Source organism: Desmodus rotundus, chromosome 10 (assembly GCF_022682495.2).
Source record: "Desmodus rotundus isolate HL8 chromosome 10, HLdesRot8A.1, whole genome shotgun sequence".
Taxonomy (NCBI): domain Eukaryota; kingdom Metazoa; phylum Chordata; class Mammalia; order Chiroptera; family Phyllostomidae; genus Desmodus; species Desmodus rotundus.
In genome coordinates this window covers 77027839-77045687 of record NC_071396.1, presented here as the reverse complement: position 1 = coordinate 77045687, position 17849 = coordinate 77027839, and the positions used below count along the sequence as shown (strand labels likewise).

Below are 17849 nucleotides of genomic sequence, written 5' to 3'. Positions count from 1 at the left end.
CAACGCTTTGGTGGTGTAAGTAAAAATGAAATGAATGAGGCTGCCATGATTTCTGATGGTTTGGTTTATGGCTAACTATCAAAGGTGTAAATGAGCTACTAAAACCCCCAGGTGCAAACAGTAGAGATTCCATTTATGGTGTATTTTGGAATTAGAGACATTTATGCTTGTGTAGCTTAACTTGGTGGGTCATTTTGACACCTACTAGTTGTTAGGTGCTATACAGAATACCTGTAACTCAGAAGGCGAGCCTTTACTCTTTCCCCATTTAAAGTTGGTTTCGTCCAAGTTCCTCTGAAATTCAAATTATTACAGTGAAAACATTTAACCAAAACTTTTCAAACCACTATATGCTGCTTTGATTTCTAGAATTCCCAAGGATTTCATGTGGTTTCACAACCTTCTTGTCCTTGTGTCCCTCTGCCTTTCAGTCACTAGCGATCTAACCAAAATGTGGATATATGACGCCAGTTCCCACTGCTCCCTACCCCACCCCCAATCCTTCCTCTATAGAAGGCTAAGGTTTTTGTTGTGACTTCCAGTACTAACTCCCTTACCATTTGCTTCCCTCTAGAGATTGGTCCTGAACACACACACGTTGTCATCTCTATGCCTTTGTTCACCAGGTCCAAAGCCAGAGACATCTCTTCTTCTCCTTTGAAACTCAGCTCAGGAATCTCCTACTTTAGAAATCCAGTGGGTTAGAAGCATTTTCTCAGTGGCCCCATGATATACATTGTCTCTAAGCATAACCTGGCTCCATGACTCAGTTTGTTTTACTCTTCTCTCAGATTTACTAAATATTTACCAAAAGATGATAATATAGGGCAATTTTCTCTTCTCTAATTTAGACCACCTGCATGAAAATCACCCTAGGAGCTTGTTAAAAACGCCCTCGTAAGCCCTACCCAGAATCTACCGGATCAGAATCTCAGCAAGGACCACTCTGTAGAACTAGAATTTGAGAACCACTGGCCTGTGGGAGGAGAAAATGTAACCCAGAGCTCACCTGGGCTACAAGGGTGTCGCTTCTATTTCATACCCCAGTCCATGTGGAGCTGGGGCTCAGGCCCCTTGCTAGTTTCTATAAGGAGGCCAATTTTACACTGTGCACTGGGTAATTAATTGTTGCACTTTGCTCTTTTATGGACCAACTTTCCATTCTCTTGCTCCCTTTATCCTTTTCTCTCTCTCTTCTTCCTATCTTCCAATTCTCCTCTCTGCTATTATCTTCTTGGGATAACCTGAGCTCAGTGACACTTTTTCCTACAAAATAGAACACCAACAGGATCCCCCCCACCAAAAAAACCCCCACCAAACAGTACACACCACAACTATGTGAATGTGTATCTCCATAGCTATGGAGTCGTGTCTGAGTACTTGTCACCACAATCTGCTTAAGGAAGCGATCAGCCATGAAAGCTTACACAGCAAAGGGATAAACACACCTGTTTGTGTATGTGTGTGTATTAAAAATAAGGTATGCACTGTCCTTTCATTTTAGTCGGCAGAAATAAAGAAGTGCAAATTCTGTAAGTAATTGGCCTATACAATATGCAATAAATATTCTAATTTTCTGTGACATCTGAAAGTAGTAATTCTTTACTCAAATACTTATCTGTGCCAAAATAAAAAAGGTACCTAACCCAATAAAAGGAAAAATCTTACACATATTAACCACAAAGGTGCGTATCATTAGACCATGCCTCCAAGTGTGTCAGATTACAAATGTGTCCAGAGTACATAAAATATACATTACAAATTTCTCTCATTATAGGCACAATCTATTACAAAAATATATTTGACACTTATAAATTAGAAGATCCATTTGAGAGTCTCCAACATAGGAAAGGGGAAGGAGTGATGCCAACATTAAAAAAGCACACAGCAATGCAAACAGTCCCGCTTATACGGTTACTTTCTTCATCTGCAAGGGGTGAAGAGCAATGTACACCGAACGTGGTTTGCAGGCAGATCATGGTAGTTCACAGTGCGGGCACGTCATGGCATGCAGGCCAGGTAACTTTGGGAATCACTCGACTTAAAACAGGTGCTCAGTAATCTAATGGCACAGTGGACCGGCACTGTGGCTTTGTAGGAGTCTTCAGAACCACCACCTACGCCCTCTTCACACTCTACCACCGTGTGAGGACGGAAAACCCCAGGGGCTACCGTGCACCAACCTAGGAGACACAGTTTGTAAGCAGGCCTGTTCTTTCACTACTAAAGAGAAACCTCCTGGATGGCATTGTAAAGTCTCTATTCTGTTACGTGAACTCAACACAAACTTATTTGAAATACTGAAATCTCTCTAGAGAAATAAGCATTTTTAAAAGCAGTTAATGCAGGAACAGGTTTATAAAAAACTATGAGGTGCAGGTGTTTAAGTCATGTTTTTCTAATAGTTCAAACAACATTTAAACTGAAAATTCAAGTGGGAACTCTGAAGCAAGAAATTCATGACTCAGAAATGCTGCACAATCCTGAGAAGTTTGCCTCATATCCTATAGCCAAGAAAACAACAAAATGCCAAATGCATATTTTAATGATTCATAATGCTCTTCCCTTCAGATAAAACGAGGCATCCAATATTTTTAGACACTAATTTTTCTCTTCAGAAAGCATCTACTTGGCTTCTCAGTCTCCTCACTCTCTGAATGCAGGGTGGCAACCCTTTCTCTCTGGCTAATACATAATATCCATGCAGGATTCACACCAGAGAGTGAATAAACACTTTGGAAGTGAGGAAATGAAGACAGTTTAGCCGAAGTCAGTGAAGAATAATCATTTCATTCAAAGAAATTATTAGCCCCTCAAAACCAGATGAGTAGATTAACCCTGACAACATTCTAAGCTGCTCCAGCCATGTTTTATTTTTAAAGGTACTAAAGTATTAACATTGCCTAAGACCATGCTTCAGCTAAAAGGCTATCTAAATGACACCCCAAGATGATACACTTCAGCTCAATATAAACTTTTTTAAAATATGACCTTAAACTTGAGCCAAGTTAGTCACACAATTACAGTAGAAACTCCTACGTGACTGAGGTATTTTGATTCTTTAACACCACAGGTGTGCAGTACTAGACGGACAAAGATGCAAATTAAATGACAATTAAAATTAGCAACAGAGGATAAAAATAACTTCGAGCCCCTTTTACAATATCAAGTGACCTGAGCTAAGGGAAAAAATATGAAATCCTGGCAAAAGATAGCCCAGCAGATTCTTCACCAGCAACTATTTGAGGCCAACCCCCCCCCCAAAAAAAACCAACCTTATGTTCATTCCAGAATAACCTTTTCAAGTAATACGTTCAAAGATTTCCAAAAGTTGGTAATTGCACAATTTATCACAAAGAGAGGAAAACTCCTAAAATGTAGGCATTTATTTACCTAGTTATAGACTGGGCTTTCTAATAAATTAGCAAAAATGGTTAAACCTTTGGTTATAAAACTATCCTCCATGTGCTTCTACTTGGTTGACTTTCAAGGGGAAAAAAAATCACCACTTTAAAACATTTTGTAGACAATTTGGAGATAAATATTTTGAAGACACAACTTCACTGTAGAGCAATTTTTTTAATAAGGAAAACATGAATTCTGGGTTATTAACATATATTTTTACACTAAAAGAATACTCGCTTCCTGGCCCGGAGGCCTGCGTTCTACTCGCCACCCCACCCACGGGATGAGTCAGCCGGCCGCTGGTGCCCGTGATTCACGGTCTGGACGGCGGGGATAGAAACATCTGTGCCACGCTATTCACAGGAGTACTTTCACGGCGAAGTAAAACACCGGAAAGCACTTTTATTTTGCTCAAAACACAATATAAATGCTATATCATGATACTGGTAATAATTTTACAGGTACCTCTTAGTGTTCCCCAGTCAGATGTGTGCTTAAAGTAGTCGTTCCTACAAGATCATAGGTTGAATATTTAGCTGGATTTTTATTTTAAAAATAATAAATCACAAAACTAAAATGTTTAAACAAGGTCACTTAACCCTCTCCCCAGGTTGTTACTCATAATTACTATTATCATCGTTATTGTTACTTTTTAGCTAGATCTTTACTATGTCAGCCTAACGGGGAAAATGTGTCCCTGGCACAGGTGGTTTTCCAAAGAAAAGCCGGTCTCCACGTGAGCTGTGTCCTCTGCTTGTATGGTAAAGTGCGGAACCCAGGAGGGAAGAGGCAGGGCGGGAACTCCGGGTCTGTCACTGAGGAACCAGCTCCCTCAGGGAGGCCAGAGCAGCGTGGATGCGGACATGCAATCTGTTTTCAAAGTCGTAGCCGGAGAACTCCTCCTGCAAGAGCAAAGGAAGATACATACGGACTCGCTAAGCGGGGCTTTCTGAAACGTGGCACTTTAAACCACACTAAGTTTCGTACTTCCCAAAGGAGATCCCTCACACTCCAAAGGCTTTACAGCTACTTGATTTTTTTCTTATTTCCCAAATGTTGATCTGTGTGTTCATTTTTAAAATGCCAACTGAATGTCATTAACGCTGTCTTTGTAAAATTTTCCTCATGTGACTCCTGACACAGTAGTCTTTGTTTGTGCTCAGTGTCAGTTGCTGTTAGAAATTCTTAATTCAAGAATGTAGCTATGAAATAGCAAAAGTTATTTCCCCAATTAGAAGAGTGTTTATAAAGCAGAACGAGCAATTCCACAGGAGTGTCCTAGGGTATTTGTAATTTCACTTAAAACTCAAGTGTTTCCTGATTCAATTATTATCACTTTTCCTTTTCAGAAATATCAAGCGGAACAATCATTTCACAAAATTTCTTGAATTCAGACTCAAGTGCATGCTGCAGAGTTAGGCCCACTAGGGGGAGGGAGATTCAGTGTTTTTACCTTTGCTTGAAGAAGTAGAGTTCTGCCTCTTGCTGTAGTCTATGAATGTAAAAAAAAATATATCACTTACTACCTATATTTATAGAAACTCAAGCAGAAAGTGTTACAATAGGATATGTTAACTAAAACAGTTCCTAGTAGCCACAGAGGTGAGTCAACCACTCATTAAAGTAAGACTCCATTTTTCTTTAATACAGTAAGTTTACATAAAGGAATGACTTGATAATAGGTTTTCAGAATCTTCACTATAATTCTATAAATGATAACAACTTATAAGAGTTATAATAGTTTAAGATATTACTAAATGACCTAAAATTGGTGATAATTAAAAGGCTTATTTGAGGTTGGTAAGTTACATCTCCTTATATACTTAGGGGCTACATATTTAAGGGTTATGCTACAGTCATTTCTATTGATTTAACTTAACTTTTAGGAAGTCCATGTATTTGAAAACTGAGTTTAATTTACTCAAAATTAGAATTTACAAAGCCAATATTATGTAATTGAGCTTCCAAAAGAAGGTACCGAGCAAATCCAGAGCTATTGAAATCCTGTTTTTCCTAAAACCTGCCCCATTATATATACAGCTTTATTGTAATTATCAACTTAAAGCTATAAGACATTCTAAAATCTTTTAAGTAATCATCTACATCATCCTCATTTATTCTCACTACTGTCTTTACTAAACTGGCAAGCTGGGGGTTTCTTATCCTGTTTTACAGACCGGGAAGAAGGCGTGTGGCTCAGTCACCACGCCACACACTGTAGTCAGCGGCTGAGCTGGGATCACAACTGAGCTCTGTGCTCTTGGGAATAAACCACAACACATCGTACCACTCCATTCTAAAAATGGCAGCGATTTTCCCTCAAACAAATTTTTGTCCAAAAGTCTAGTTCCAGAGAAGAAATTATCTCCGAAACAGATAAAATTAGTAGCTTCTTGGACTTATCCTATGTGAAATAAAAATAAAAAATTCAACACTGTTTAATCAATTTATTTTAAAAGAAGGCTGTTTTGTGACTGCTCACTAGCACATTTTTGGTGACGAACTTTATTTAAGAAAATATATAATATCTTACCTCTGGTTTGTCTAATAGAAGACAGCCAAGTTCATAGCAAGCATATGGCTGAACATATAAATTATTCTGACGACACAACTCATCTTTAACAGCTCGCTGAAAGAACTGGAAGTGAGACAAATGTCATTGGAATTAACTGATTTCCCTAATTAGGCTCATCACATGTTCAGGACACAAGAAGGGGGACTCGTCTAATTTCTGTATTCTGTATCAGATTCCCTCCTCATCCTGCACCTTTAGTCCTTCCCCTCCATCCTCACCCATGCTTGAGAAGTGCTTTGCAAGCTCGTCTGGTGAGCTTTCTCGGGACAATGTTACCCACCAGCCAGCCCCATTCGCACGCTGATTTTTACAGTCGGCACACTAGCTTCTACTGGTTTTACTGCTGAGGATGTCTCTGTCTGTCTCTAGGTCAGAACATCTGACTTTAATATTTAAAATAGGAAGTACACAAGCTAAAACCATCTCTTTAAAAAAATTGTTTAAAAAATTTATTTATTTTTAGAGAGAGAGAGAGGGAAGGGGGGGAGAGAGGGAGAGAGAGGGGGAGGGAGGGAGAGAGAGAGAGAGAGGGAAACATCAGTTTGTTGTTCCACTTATTGATGCACTCATTGGTTGATTCTTGTATGTGCCCTGACCAGGGATCGAACCTGCAACCTTGGTGTATTGGGACGATGCTCTAACCAACTGAGTACCCAGCCAGGGCCCAAGAACCATCTAGTGACATGTGTCTTGACTATATCTAGCTGATATTTAAGCATATGATCAAATATGAGCTATTTAGAGCTATGTAATAACTATTACACCCCACACTGAAATATTAATTTAAAATTGTAATACAAGTACATCAACACTCCAGGATTTAAAAGCCAAAGACTCTTATTACTGTCCATGAACTCTCAAAGAGTATTCAACATAACACTGGGATATACTTTAAAAAACCAGCTTCACAACCACACACACACACACACACACACACACAAATCCTCAGAGAAGTCCCTCCAACCCTATTTGAAAATAACGAATGGCTCTTTTTCATATAATATGCACCCAGCATACCCTAACCCAGCACCCTTCGGTCACGCATCAGCAGTCTGCAGTTCCAGAGACAGGAGAAGGGAACACACACCGACACACACGGTGAACACGCCGCTGTATTTATCTAAGGGTGAGACTTCACTCTGCTCATCCAAAACTGTGTTCGCGCTGCCGCCGCCTCCAGCGACACTGTCGTCTTTGCTAAAAAGCTGGTACCAAAGAAATGGAGGCGGTATGCAAAGAGGTGCCGTAGGAACCCGAAGCTCCACTGAAAACCAGTATTAACCGTCACCAACTTCTAACATAAAGTTGGTAGAGCTCACAGTGCTGTGGGGGCTCTGGCTTTGCCCAGTGTGCCCTCGTTTCTCTTACTCGCAAGCACGCCTGCAGGTCCTCACAGTTCACTTTTCTTAGCCACGACCACGTCACCAGTTTACCTGCACAGCATCTTCCGAGTTTCCCAGACACTTGTGTATGGCACCAAGAAGCAAATACTTTAGTCCAACGACAGATGAATCATCCACTTCGTGGCAAGCTTAAAGAGAAGTGAAAAGAGCAGGAAGGAAATGTGTTCACTTAATGCCTTAAATACCATCAAGAGTTAAGTGTATTTCATTGTTCACACGAACTCAGTTCAAAATTTTGGCCCCTGAAAATCAAAAGGTTCCCCTTCCTCAACCATTAGTGAATATCCTTAGTCAAAGAAAGGCAAAGGTACTCCTTCAGAGGGCCAAGAAGACTCAAAATTGCATCCCATGGTTACTACGTGAAAGGAGACAATCTGGGAAGACTTCCTACCATACAGTTCCAACCACGACACTCTGGAAGAGGCAAAACTGGGGGGGCAGGGAAAAGATCCTGGTCGCCAGAGGCTGGGAGGGCGAGCGGGCGGGCGGGATGAACCGGTGGCACCCAGGGGAGTTTTGGAGCAGTGAGACCATTCTGTGTGATGCTATGTGTACAAGCAATACATGTCCTTACACACGTGTCACACCCCACAGAATGCACAACACAAAGAGTGAAGCCAAGGAAACACTATGAAGTTTGGGTGACAAGAAGGAGTATTGGCTTCTCAGGTGTAACTCTGGTGGGGTGGTTACTGATGGTTGGGGGGCAGTGGGTGCGGGGGAGGAGAGGGGAACTCATGTGGGTATCTGCTCAATTTTTCTGTGAACCTAAAGCTTCCCTAAAAAATAAAGTCTATTGACATATTTCTCAACTGCATCATGTTAACTTCATAAACCACACAACGGGCCCTTTACATGTCTGTATGGGCGCTGCCGTAGTCTCTGAGCAGGGGTCGGACTGGATCCTCCACTACAAGAAGCTTGCCGTCTGCTGTGGAGGGTGCGAGCACCCGCGGAGGATAACAGGGAAGTTTCCCGAGGAAATGAAGAAAGTACAAATTGAAAACATAGTGGAGAAAAGGAGGAAAGGAAGTAGTGGTATTTCTACAAACCAGTAAGTATACTGAGGCTTAGTAATATTTTACAAATACATACATACACATGCATACACACATGGTTGTATGTGTATATGTGTGTGTGCACATACACATACACACTATTGACTGCAAGGCACTGGAAGAGTTGGGTAGAGTAGCAGGAAGTGAATGTGAAGAACAGAACCTGAACCTATAAAAGTAGGAGTTGCCTCGGAAGGCTAGGCTGGGAATACCTCCATGTAAACAGTACTCAAGTGATCTTAAGGCAGTGGTATTAAGTAAAGTGGAATGCAATTCATGCACTCATTCATTCAGTATTTACTGAGCAGCAACCATGTGCTAGGAAGTTCTAGGTGCTTGAAATACAGCAGTAGCAAAATGGAAAAAATGCCTGCCCTTAAGAAACTAACCTTTTGTGGAGAAGTGTTTAACCTGATGTTAGAGAAAGAAGTATTAGTGCTAGGCTGAAAAATAAAGGCAGGAAGAGAGATGAGGGTGTGCACTCGAGTCAGAAAAGGTACAGTTTGAGCCTCCCTGAAAAGGTAACATCTGAGCCAAGACCCGCAGGCAATGAGTGGAGGGGCCATGTGGATGTTTGAAAGAGCGTTTGCAGGCAGGAAGAAGAGACGGTGCAGAAGCCCTTGGCCAGCACGTGCCCGGTGGTTCAAGAACAGTAGGAGGGAGTATGGCTGGAGCCTGGTGAGCAAGGAGGAAGAGCAGCAAGGGCAATGGAATCGAAGGCGGTGCGCGTGTGCAGACTGCAGGGCACTGCAGACCCCTAAATGAACTTGGGCTCTCACCCGTGGGTCTAAAACTGAGAAATGATGTGGTGTGATTTAGATTAACAGAATCACTCCAAATGCTAAGAATACACAGACACATCTTTAAAATGGAAGAATGCAGTGGAATGGGAGGGTTGGGGGGGGGAAGGGCTAGAAATGGACCCACAAGGAAAGCATGTAAGACTCCAGCTAGCTCTGCCTCTGAAGGGGGTTACAGACGGGGACTCTGAAGAGATGACTGCACCGAGTGGGCCGGATGAAAGGAGCTTCATACATGCATATGATCACCAGTCAGCACTGCCAGCTGTTTTCTGACACGTCGTAACCTTTCTCTACTAAGATCTCCCCTGCACTCTGTACGGAGGAGCCCGTTTTGGATCCTTACTGCGTAACACTGGGGAATGGTGCGATCTAATTAATAGATCTTAAAAGTGGGCAAACTTTTAACAAAGATATTACAGCATTATCTCATTTTTACTCTCTCCCCGCGACTACATCTTTGTTATTTATTGGATATCCAGAACGGGGTTCACAGAATATTTACTCACATTTAGAGACAACCGTCCTTGTGCCTGTCAATTACTGCCTGTTTATACTGGCAGTTTGATTATTGAATACAATACATGACCCTGCTCTAATTTCACACTCTTTCCTGTTCCTTTGAGTTCGATCAGTAGATATCAGACTCGCATCAAGAACTAGGACGGGTTTAAAGTTACGCATATCTTTTAAAACGGACACAGCAGAACTTGTGCACCCACGAAAATTTCGTTTCCTTTCAAAGGGTGCCCTCGGGAGGGTTACAAGCCTACTCTCATTTCGGGGTCTCCGTGAACAACTTCTTTTGGAGTTGCTGTATTTCGGTCTCCGGAACATCAACAATGAAGAAAGAAAGTTTTGAGCTGTGAGGGTGGCACCTGCAGGGAAGGCTGAAGATAAAGTTTGCCATCCGACGGATACTGCTGGATTTGCTCAAAAATCAGCGTGAATGTAGAGAAAGCTGACACGTTTCCTACAGTGACTAACAACTATGTATTTTTGAGTAAGTCCAAAATATTAACAATAAATCTCTTTTGGAAAAAGGCAGTATATATGTGAGTAAGAACACACTTCCACAGACAATTACTTCCTGTGAAACCGTCGTTTGCGATGCAAGGGTCTGTGTTTTAGTCTCGTCTTGTAATCATGCTCCTGGCGGCATGATGTACCTGCATGCTCCTGGGGGGCGGGGCTGCGTGTGGGAAGCTTGAGGCTCTGCCACTCCCTGCGCTGTCCTCAGACCAGCCGCATCGACACTCAGACCTACGGGAGTTGGCCAGTCACTAGCTGCTCTGACCTTCGGGTCGCTTAGGATAAAATGGGTGGGCCATAGTGTCTGTCTGTCCCACCGCCCTGCGTTGCAGTGTGGAGCAAACTACGTAACTTCCCAGGCTGGTAATATCATTCAAATGCCTGCATCGAACCTTTAGGAGAAATGTCACAGTATTTCTTTGATAACCAGTAATGCATTAGTTTATGTAAAGGTTTAATTTCCTCTGTGAACTTTTCCTGCAACCATAATAAAAATGACTTTATGGAGGTTATACTGCCATAATCTATGGATTTATGCTTTTTAATCTATACATCAAAAGTGTAGGCTTCCAATTTCACCCTTAGGTTATTTACTCAAGAGAAATGAGCATGTGATGTCCAAACAAAAAGCTAGTAATGTCTGTAGCAGTAAAAGCCAGACACAAACCAGGGGTCCATGAGGAGAATCAGTAAAGGAACTGTGGTGTAAGCAGAGCCATCCAATGGAGTAGCACTCAGCCAGTGACAGGTACCAACTACTGACACAGGCTACACCGTGGATCAAGCTCACAGGGTATAATGAACAAAGCCAAGCACTAAAACATATACACTGTCTGGTCCCACTTATATGAAGTTCAAGGACGGGCAAAAGTAACCTGTGGAGAGAACTCAGAGCAGCGCTGGCCTGGGGGCAGGACTGGCTGGGAGGGGCCACAGAGGAGGTCCCGGGGTGGTGGCAAGGTTCTCTATCTCGACTGTGCTGGCGGACGCTGCTGCGTATGTTTGTCAAAACTCACTGAACCCTACACTGAACACCTGTGCAATTTAATGAATGAGAATCAAACCGGTAAGAAACAAAGGGCCTTCGCTGAGAAAAACATGTTTCCAGCAACCCCCGTGGCTGCAGGATGAACACAATCAGTGTGCGTCAACCCGCATGGCCGACACAACAAGCATGTCTGACCGCTCCTGAGTCACCTAAGGGCTGAGTTCTCTTAACCACTGCGCCATGGAGCCCAGAATGACAGACGTGTACTCTGAATCAGAGAGTGTTGATGACACACTGAAGAAACAGGCCAATGTGTATGGTTTTGTGTCGTTTTCCTTACCTTGGCTCATCCTCTGCAGGCTGGGGAAGGAGCAGTTGGGGAGGGCCTTCCACAGATACAGCACTTCGATGCAGGCCAGCACGCAGAGCGCCCGGGTGGGCGTTTGCTTCCGGAACCTCTCTGCCTGCAAGAGGTAGCGTGATTAGGATACTCAAAAAAAAAAAAAAAAAAAGTTTGAATGGGGAGTATGCTTTGGGGACATTTAACAGTACACAGTTCATAATTGACAAGAACAAGCCTCTGCCACACAGCGAAAAATGAAACATTTTCTATAAAAAACTTTTGCTTTCTAAATTTTAATATATTGGTACATATGCCTTTCACTCATTATTCAACTCAATCTATGATCACGTTTCAGGGTTTATTCTGAAAACTCTGGGATGAAACTCGATTCATTTCAGGTTAAATCAAAGGCACTTATAAAAGCTGGGTGAACATAACTCTGGGTTTATAAGGAGGATGGAAAACTAGGTGACTTTTAGTTACGGTTTTTCCGAATTTTCAATCTTCTCCCAAGGTGCAGCTCTCTCAGCGGCATTCCACATTTCAATCTTGTTTACACTCAAACTAAGGCACTAACTGCTCATTCAATAAAAACCTACAAAGTTAAAACCGTGGAACATTTAGGATATGACAAGTTGTCATGTAACCCACAGTAATTCAGCTAAATTTCATTCTTAAAAGTGTGGGATAACCTAGGGACATTGTCCTTACAGTCCCGGGACTTTCTGCGGGTAAACTTGATGCAAACTGTTTTTTTAATTAGCTCAAAATGAGGTGCGCTCATTACATCGAGAAGCAAAGGTCTGGACAGGGTCAGCCGCTTTCTGTTCTCCTGAAACTGCCTCACCCTTTACACAGGCGCTTTCCCTCCTCAGACGCACTCCTGAGCTCTCCAGGTCTGTAATCCCTCTACTCACTCAAAAAAGCGACCGTTTTAATCATCTGCAGCAAAACAAGCACTTTCCGCTCAGAGCAGAAGCACGACCAAAGGGGTGAATTCTCTCCACAGGGGGGACTGCAGTTTGTGTGGCAAGCTGCCAACTTTAAATAGGATTTCCTAAAACCTGTCTAAGGTAGCGCTGGTTACAATGCCCGTTATAAACAATGCCCCACATCAGCAGGCCCCAGCGTACCTTTTTCACTGAGAACTGTTCGATCTGATTGTTCTTCCTTTTGAAGAGTTTCTGAACTTCTTTAAAGACAATCTGTGCCCCATCCACATCACCGGTGGCTCCCTGACAGACTGGAAGAAACCAAGATTATATTTCTTACGTGTTGGGAGGAAAACGCCATGAAGGGGTTACCTAGGTTGGTGATACTTGGAAATGTTACCAATGAACAAAACGGGAGCATCCTGCCGTTCATCCTTCCACTGATTTAACAACTGTTTCCAGGTGCTAGGTGCCCAGGGCTTCGGCGGAAATGGGGAAAGGCCATGGTCCTAGTCTTTTTGCTGGGGAGATAGCCTTGTATACAACAAAATCACAGTGTGCAGTTCAGGGGCAGCTCACCACCTCAGGAAGTAGACTAAAAAAGTAAACTAGGAAAAAGCAAGGAGAGGCCAAGAGGATCTTGAAAGCTTCGTGGGAGAAGAACATCCCTGCACCTGGAAGAAAGTGAAAACCCTACACGTGTTCACTGGCACAGACCACCTGCGAGCCACCAGCAAGAACCACACGTGCTTGCACCCCGAAGAAACGTACATTCAGCTCCAGAGGTAAGATGTACAATCAGCTCCAGAGGTAAGATGTACACACAGTCTGACCACTACCGTGTACAAAGTGGTAAGGGTCTTCAGAGAACCAAGGTGCTTTCGGGAAAGCTCAAAAAGAGGAGGGATCGTTTCTCTTTGGCATGATCAGGGAAGCTCTGAGGACCTAGTCGTCAAGCTGAGCCTTAGAGATGGTAAGATTTTGAAAGTCTGAGCCCACCATCCTCAACCCACCCCAAGCCCCAGGCAAAGCCTTAAAAATGAGTAAAATTCTGAGACATGTTACAACACAGATGAACTCCTCTGACAACATGCTAAGTGAAATAAGCCCAGACACGAAACACAAATTCTGTAATTCCACTTACATGGGGTACACAGAAACAGTCAAATTCACAGAGACAGAAAGTAGAGGGTGGTTGCCAGGGGCTGGAGAGAGGGGATAATGGAGAGTTACATTTAATGGGCACAGCTCCAGTTTGGGATGATAACAAAGTTCTGGAGGTACACAGGGGTGATGGTCGCATTAAAAAACTATGGGTGTACTTAAGGCCACTGAACTGTACACTAAAACGGTAAAAAAGGTTAAAACAGATTTTATGTTCACATCTATTTTACCACACACACAGAAATCAGCACAAGGGCTGAAGCCCGTGGCGGCGGCAGTGTTTTGGGTCCCAGGATGCCCACCCTCTCTAGCTCCGCCTGTCAACATGTGCCTGTCCTTCACAGCCAGCTTGAATGGCGGCTCCTGCAAGGTACCTTCTCTGACTGACCACTTGACTGCAATCCTCCCCTCCCTGCACTCTCTGTGGTGGAGCTATTCACACAACTGCCATCGCCAGCATGAAGTCCTCCTGCAGAGGCGGAGACCAGAGCCCTCCACGCTTCATCATCTCCCACAGCCGGCACAACCCTGGGACTTTGTCTTTGGAGATAAATGCTCCTCCTTACATTTATTTTTTCCACCACGTACATTTACTTTTTCATGTTCTGTGCACAACTAGATTAAAAACTTAGCTGCCCACAATTGGCTGCGTGACTCAGTTACACCTTGATAACCTCTGGGTTGTACAGGCCTCGCTCGTTTGGCTCATCTGCTCCTCAACGTGTTGGGCCCACCGATGCCGCTCAATAAATAGCTGCTACTTTCATCTGAGATGCCTGAGAATTCTATAAAGCAACCCTTAAGTATGAGACACAGTATACTAACCAGCACATGGAAAATAATCCCATTCAAACACAAGCTACAGAGCTGTATAAAAATGCACGCCCTGCTGGGATGGCGGCAGGGGATGTGGGCACAAGGGGGTTCACCCCGATTGCTAACGGACTGCAGCTTTAGGGTATCAGTACATACCTACTGACCACTGCCCATGCTACCCTATTTTAAATGACCAGTTAAGGGGATGGAATGAAAGATGTTCCATTAAACCCAAATATTCAAAGAAATAGAGAGATGTTTAAAATAATGTTTGGGCCAGTCCTGAATTTTAAGTAAAATAATCACTTATATGGCTGTAAACAGAGAATTCGTCATCAGAGGCAGAAAACGGACAACCCCCACGTGGATTTCTTTAATTCCCACCTCTACAATTCTGTAACATCACAATGGCGCTCAGGCACCTCCGGGTGCAGACAACCCTTTTGTCCACCAGGTGGCAGCACATCTTTAATTATCTCATACAATGGCAAAAAGCCAAGATCCTCACATCCATATCAGAAATTACAGATGTTTCTGCTGTAAAGATGTGCAGTGCTGAAATATCTTGTGTTCTGTGAAATCACACAGTAAATACAACAGGATGTACAGGTAAACAAGATGGGAGCAGACTACTCAAAAATCCATGCGACTTAGTAACCAAGGCTCTAATAACCTTATTAGCAAAGATATAAACAATTGAAAAGACATGTTAAAAAATAAATTTTAGAAAATAAAGCAGAGGGATATGTTGAGGCTGCTTAGGGGAAAATGCTCCACAAGGGGGAAAACCTTGCGATCAGCATTTCCGAGACAGAGCACGTGAGCAAACCAGCCCAGAGGCGGACAGAGGGGAAGGGGCAGAGTGAGCGCCGCTGAGACGGTCAGTGCACGCTGCTCTGTGCTGCTGTTCACCGGGCGGCAGGCGACATTCACGCGCAGGGGTGAACACAGCTTCTGCCCCTTCCTGCCGTTACTGCCCCGTCTGCCGACGCGTGTGAGCTCACAACACCGTGATCTACTCACCCGCGGTTAAGTAGGCATAATAGCACTGGGACCACCTGGACTCGTTTTTGAGCCTCTCGAAGGAATCAAACGCATCCTTGAAATTCAGCTCTATCATGCTGCACCAGCCTAGGAGAGAAACACAGTCAGTGCACAGCCTCCGAGGACTGCAGCGAGCTGCACACCCCCGACCCTGCCAGCGTTCCCTGTGAGTGCTGGGCCCCACTACCCCAGAACTTTTTAAAAATTATTTTTCCTGTTAAATATTCTTAATGTGCCATTTTAAGACAAGGCATTTCTGACTTCACAACTAATTATGCAGTTCAAAAGAAAGTGATGTAAAGATTTCTATAAAAAACACTCCAATTTGTCGCCTACAGTGGCGAGAGTAACCCAGGCACAGCAGGCCTTGCCCAAGGGCAGGCCGGGGCACAGGAAAAGCAGTGCCATTAGCTTATACGGAGTGTGACCACCTCAAAAAGCCTTACAGCACTCACGTGCTCATGCCTGATTCCTCGTAATTCGCAAACCACTGTGAGCAGAGCAGAGCAAGCAGTCTGCAAGGTGGTAGTGGGGCTGAGAAAAGATTCGTCTTTTCCAGATCTAACCACCACTAGATGGCATCCTGGTAGGAAGGGCAGCAGGGAACATGCAAGGAATTTTGTCCCCATTGTCGTAACAGGACTCCCGTCCACCGAGCCCCTTTGTGAGGCTGAGCCCCGTGCCAGGCACTGACACAATCCCTCTGATCCCACGACAGCCTTGCAGGGCGGCTGACGCTGTGCTCACTTCACCAAGAGGAAAACCTAAGGCGTGGTGGTCCTTGCTCAAGGCCACACAGCCACCACGAGGGAAGACGTGAGGATCGGACGCCAACCCTCTTTCTTTCCCGCCCATGTTATTGGCCTCCATGCAAAGAAAATTCTGGTATCAGGTACATCAGGAAGTAGTTGTGTCACCTGGGACCTGCCATGTGTACCATTGGGAAGCGGCGGCCCAAAGTTCAGTGTCAGATTCTAAGGGACAGGATATGAAGTTGACTTATTTTAGAGTAAAAAGTGGGGCTGACTATTTTCATCCTGTAAGGGACATCAGCGTAAGATTTGTGTTAAATGCAAACTAGAGGCGAAAGGTAGTACTGAACCCGAATAAGAAGCCTGAGTTCTGATTTTGCTACTTTTCTCCAGAGCTAAGCTTCCGAAGTTGGGTTCAATATTTCTAGGCTCCTTCAGTTCTGCCACAGACCTTCAAATGGTGCATGAAAAAGGCCCCCAGTCAGGTCTTATAATTCAAGTTCTTTGAAACACACTCCGGTCTATGTAATGGCTCCCAGCAGAGATCACACTGCATAAATATACATTTTGTACTGGATTAGACCTCCCTTTCCTCCCTAAACACACAAGGCATTTAAAATATGGTATCACTTACTGGGCAACCTCCAATTTTTTAGTTTGTACTTTTCTCCAAAAAGATTCAGGAAGACAATCATGTCTCCAAAGAAAAAGGGGCAGGTATCCTGGGGCCCCGCCCTGACAGGTGACGGCTGCCTCCCCGGCGCTCTCCGTTTCTCCTTCCATCTCTCTGCAGATGGCTTTCGGAACCCCATTTTCCTCTGTAACTCCCGTCACTACCTCCTCTTTTCTTCATTCCTTTCCTATGAGATCCAGCATGTGACCTTCTAGTAATGGGCTGAAATTCTAAAACGTATGAATCCCTTATTAAAAACTTAAAAGTTGTATTTATGCTTCTCAGCAACTGTTACATAAAAGGATTATGGAATTGCTAATGTAACAGAAGAATTTCAGTTCTGTCAACAAAGTAATCATTTCAACAACTTTGGGTTAGGAGGAGGAAGTATTAATAGCCCCAAATAAATAGCCCCAAGTCTGTTTATCAATTCATCTCTGGGGGTGGGGGAGAAGCCAAAGGAAGAGGCTAACATGTGGAGGGCCTTCTGTGTGCCAGGCACCCTGCCTGATACTCATCTGTGTTATTTAATCTAAACCTCAGCTGCTAGCAGGGGAGGCACCTGAACTCCAACGACAGCCCCCAGGGGGCACTAAACTCAGCTGAGGCCCCTGGGCTAGTGGGTGGAGAGCTGGGACTGGAGTCTACCCTCCAAACTCTCTCTTACGCAGCATTTTTCTTCTCAAGTAAACATTAGCGGGACAGAGGAGAAAAGAGTTTTGAATTCGAATGTGCAGCAAATAAGGTATTTACAAATGGTTTTTAGTCAATTAATTTAATTGAATAACACTGATGTCATCTATTATCCTAAGTTAAAAATACTGTAAAGAATGAATCATAAATAATGAGATCACTGAGATAAAC

The 17849-nt window shown here is 43.6% G+C and overlaps 1 protein-coding gene across 1 annotated transcript in view; it reads right to left on the bottom strand.

Moving 5' to 3' along the window:
• Nucleotides 1-2770: 2770 nt before the first annotated feature.
• The window catches only part of TTC39C (tetratricopeptide repeat domain 39C), a 100427-nt gene continuing 85348 nt past the window's right edge, over nucleotides 2771-17849 (bottom strand). Inside the window, exons 8-14 of the mRNA XM_024580140.3 lie at nucleotides 15540-15647; nucleotides 12738-12847; nucleotides 11602-11725; nucleotides 7414-7511; nucleotides 5939-6043; nucleotides 4859-4897; nucleotides 2771-4307 (exon numbers count right to left, since the gene is read on the bottom strand). Coding sequence (XP_024435908.2) covers nucleotides 4218-4307; nucleotides 4859-4897; nucleotides 5939-6043; nucleotides 7414-7511; nucleotides 11602-11725; nucleotides 12738-12847; nucleotides 15540-15647 — 674 coding nt within the window. The 3' untranslated portion in view covers nucleotides 2771-4217. The remainder of the gene's footprint in view (nucleotides 4308-4858; nucleotides 4898-5938; nucleotides 6044-7413; nucleotides 7512-11601; nucleotides 11726-12737; nucleotides 12848-15539; nucleotides 15648-17849) is intronic.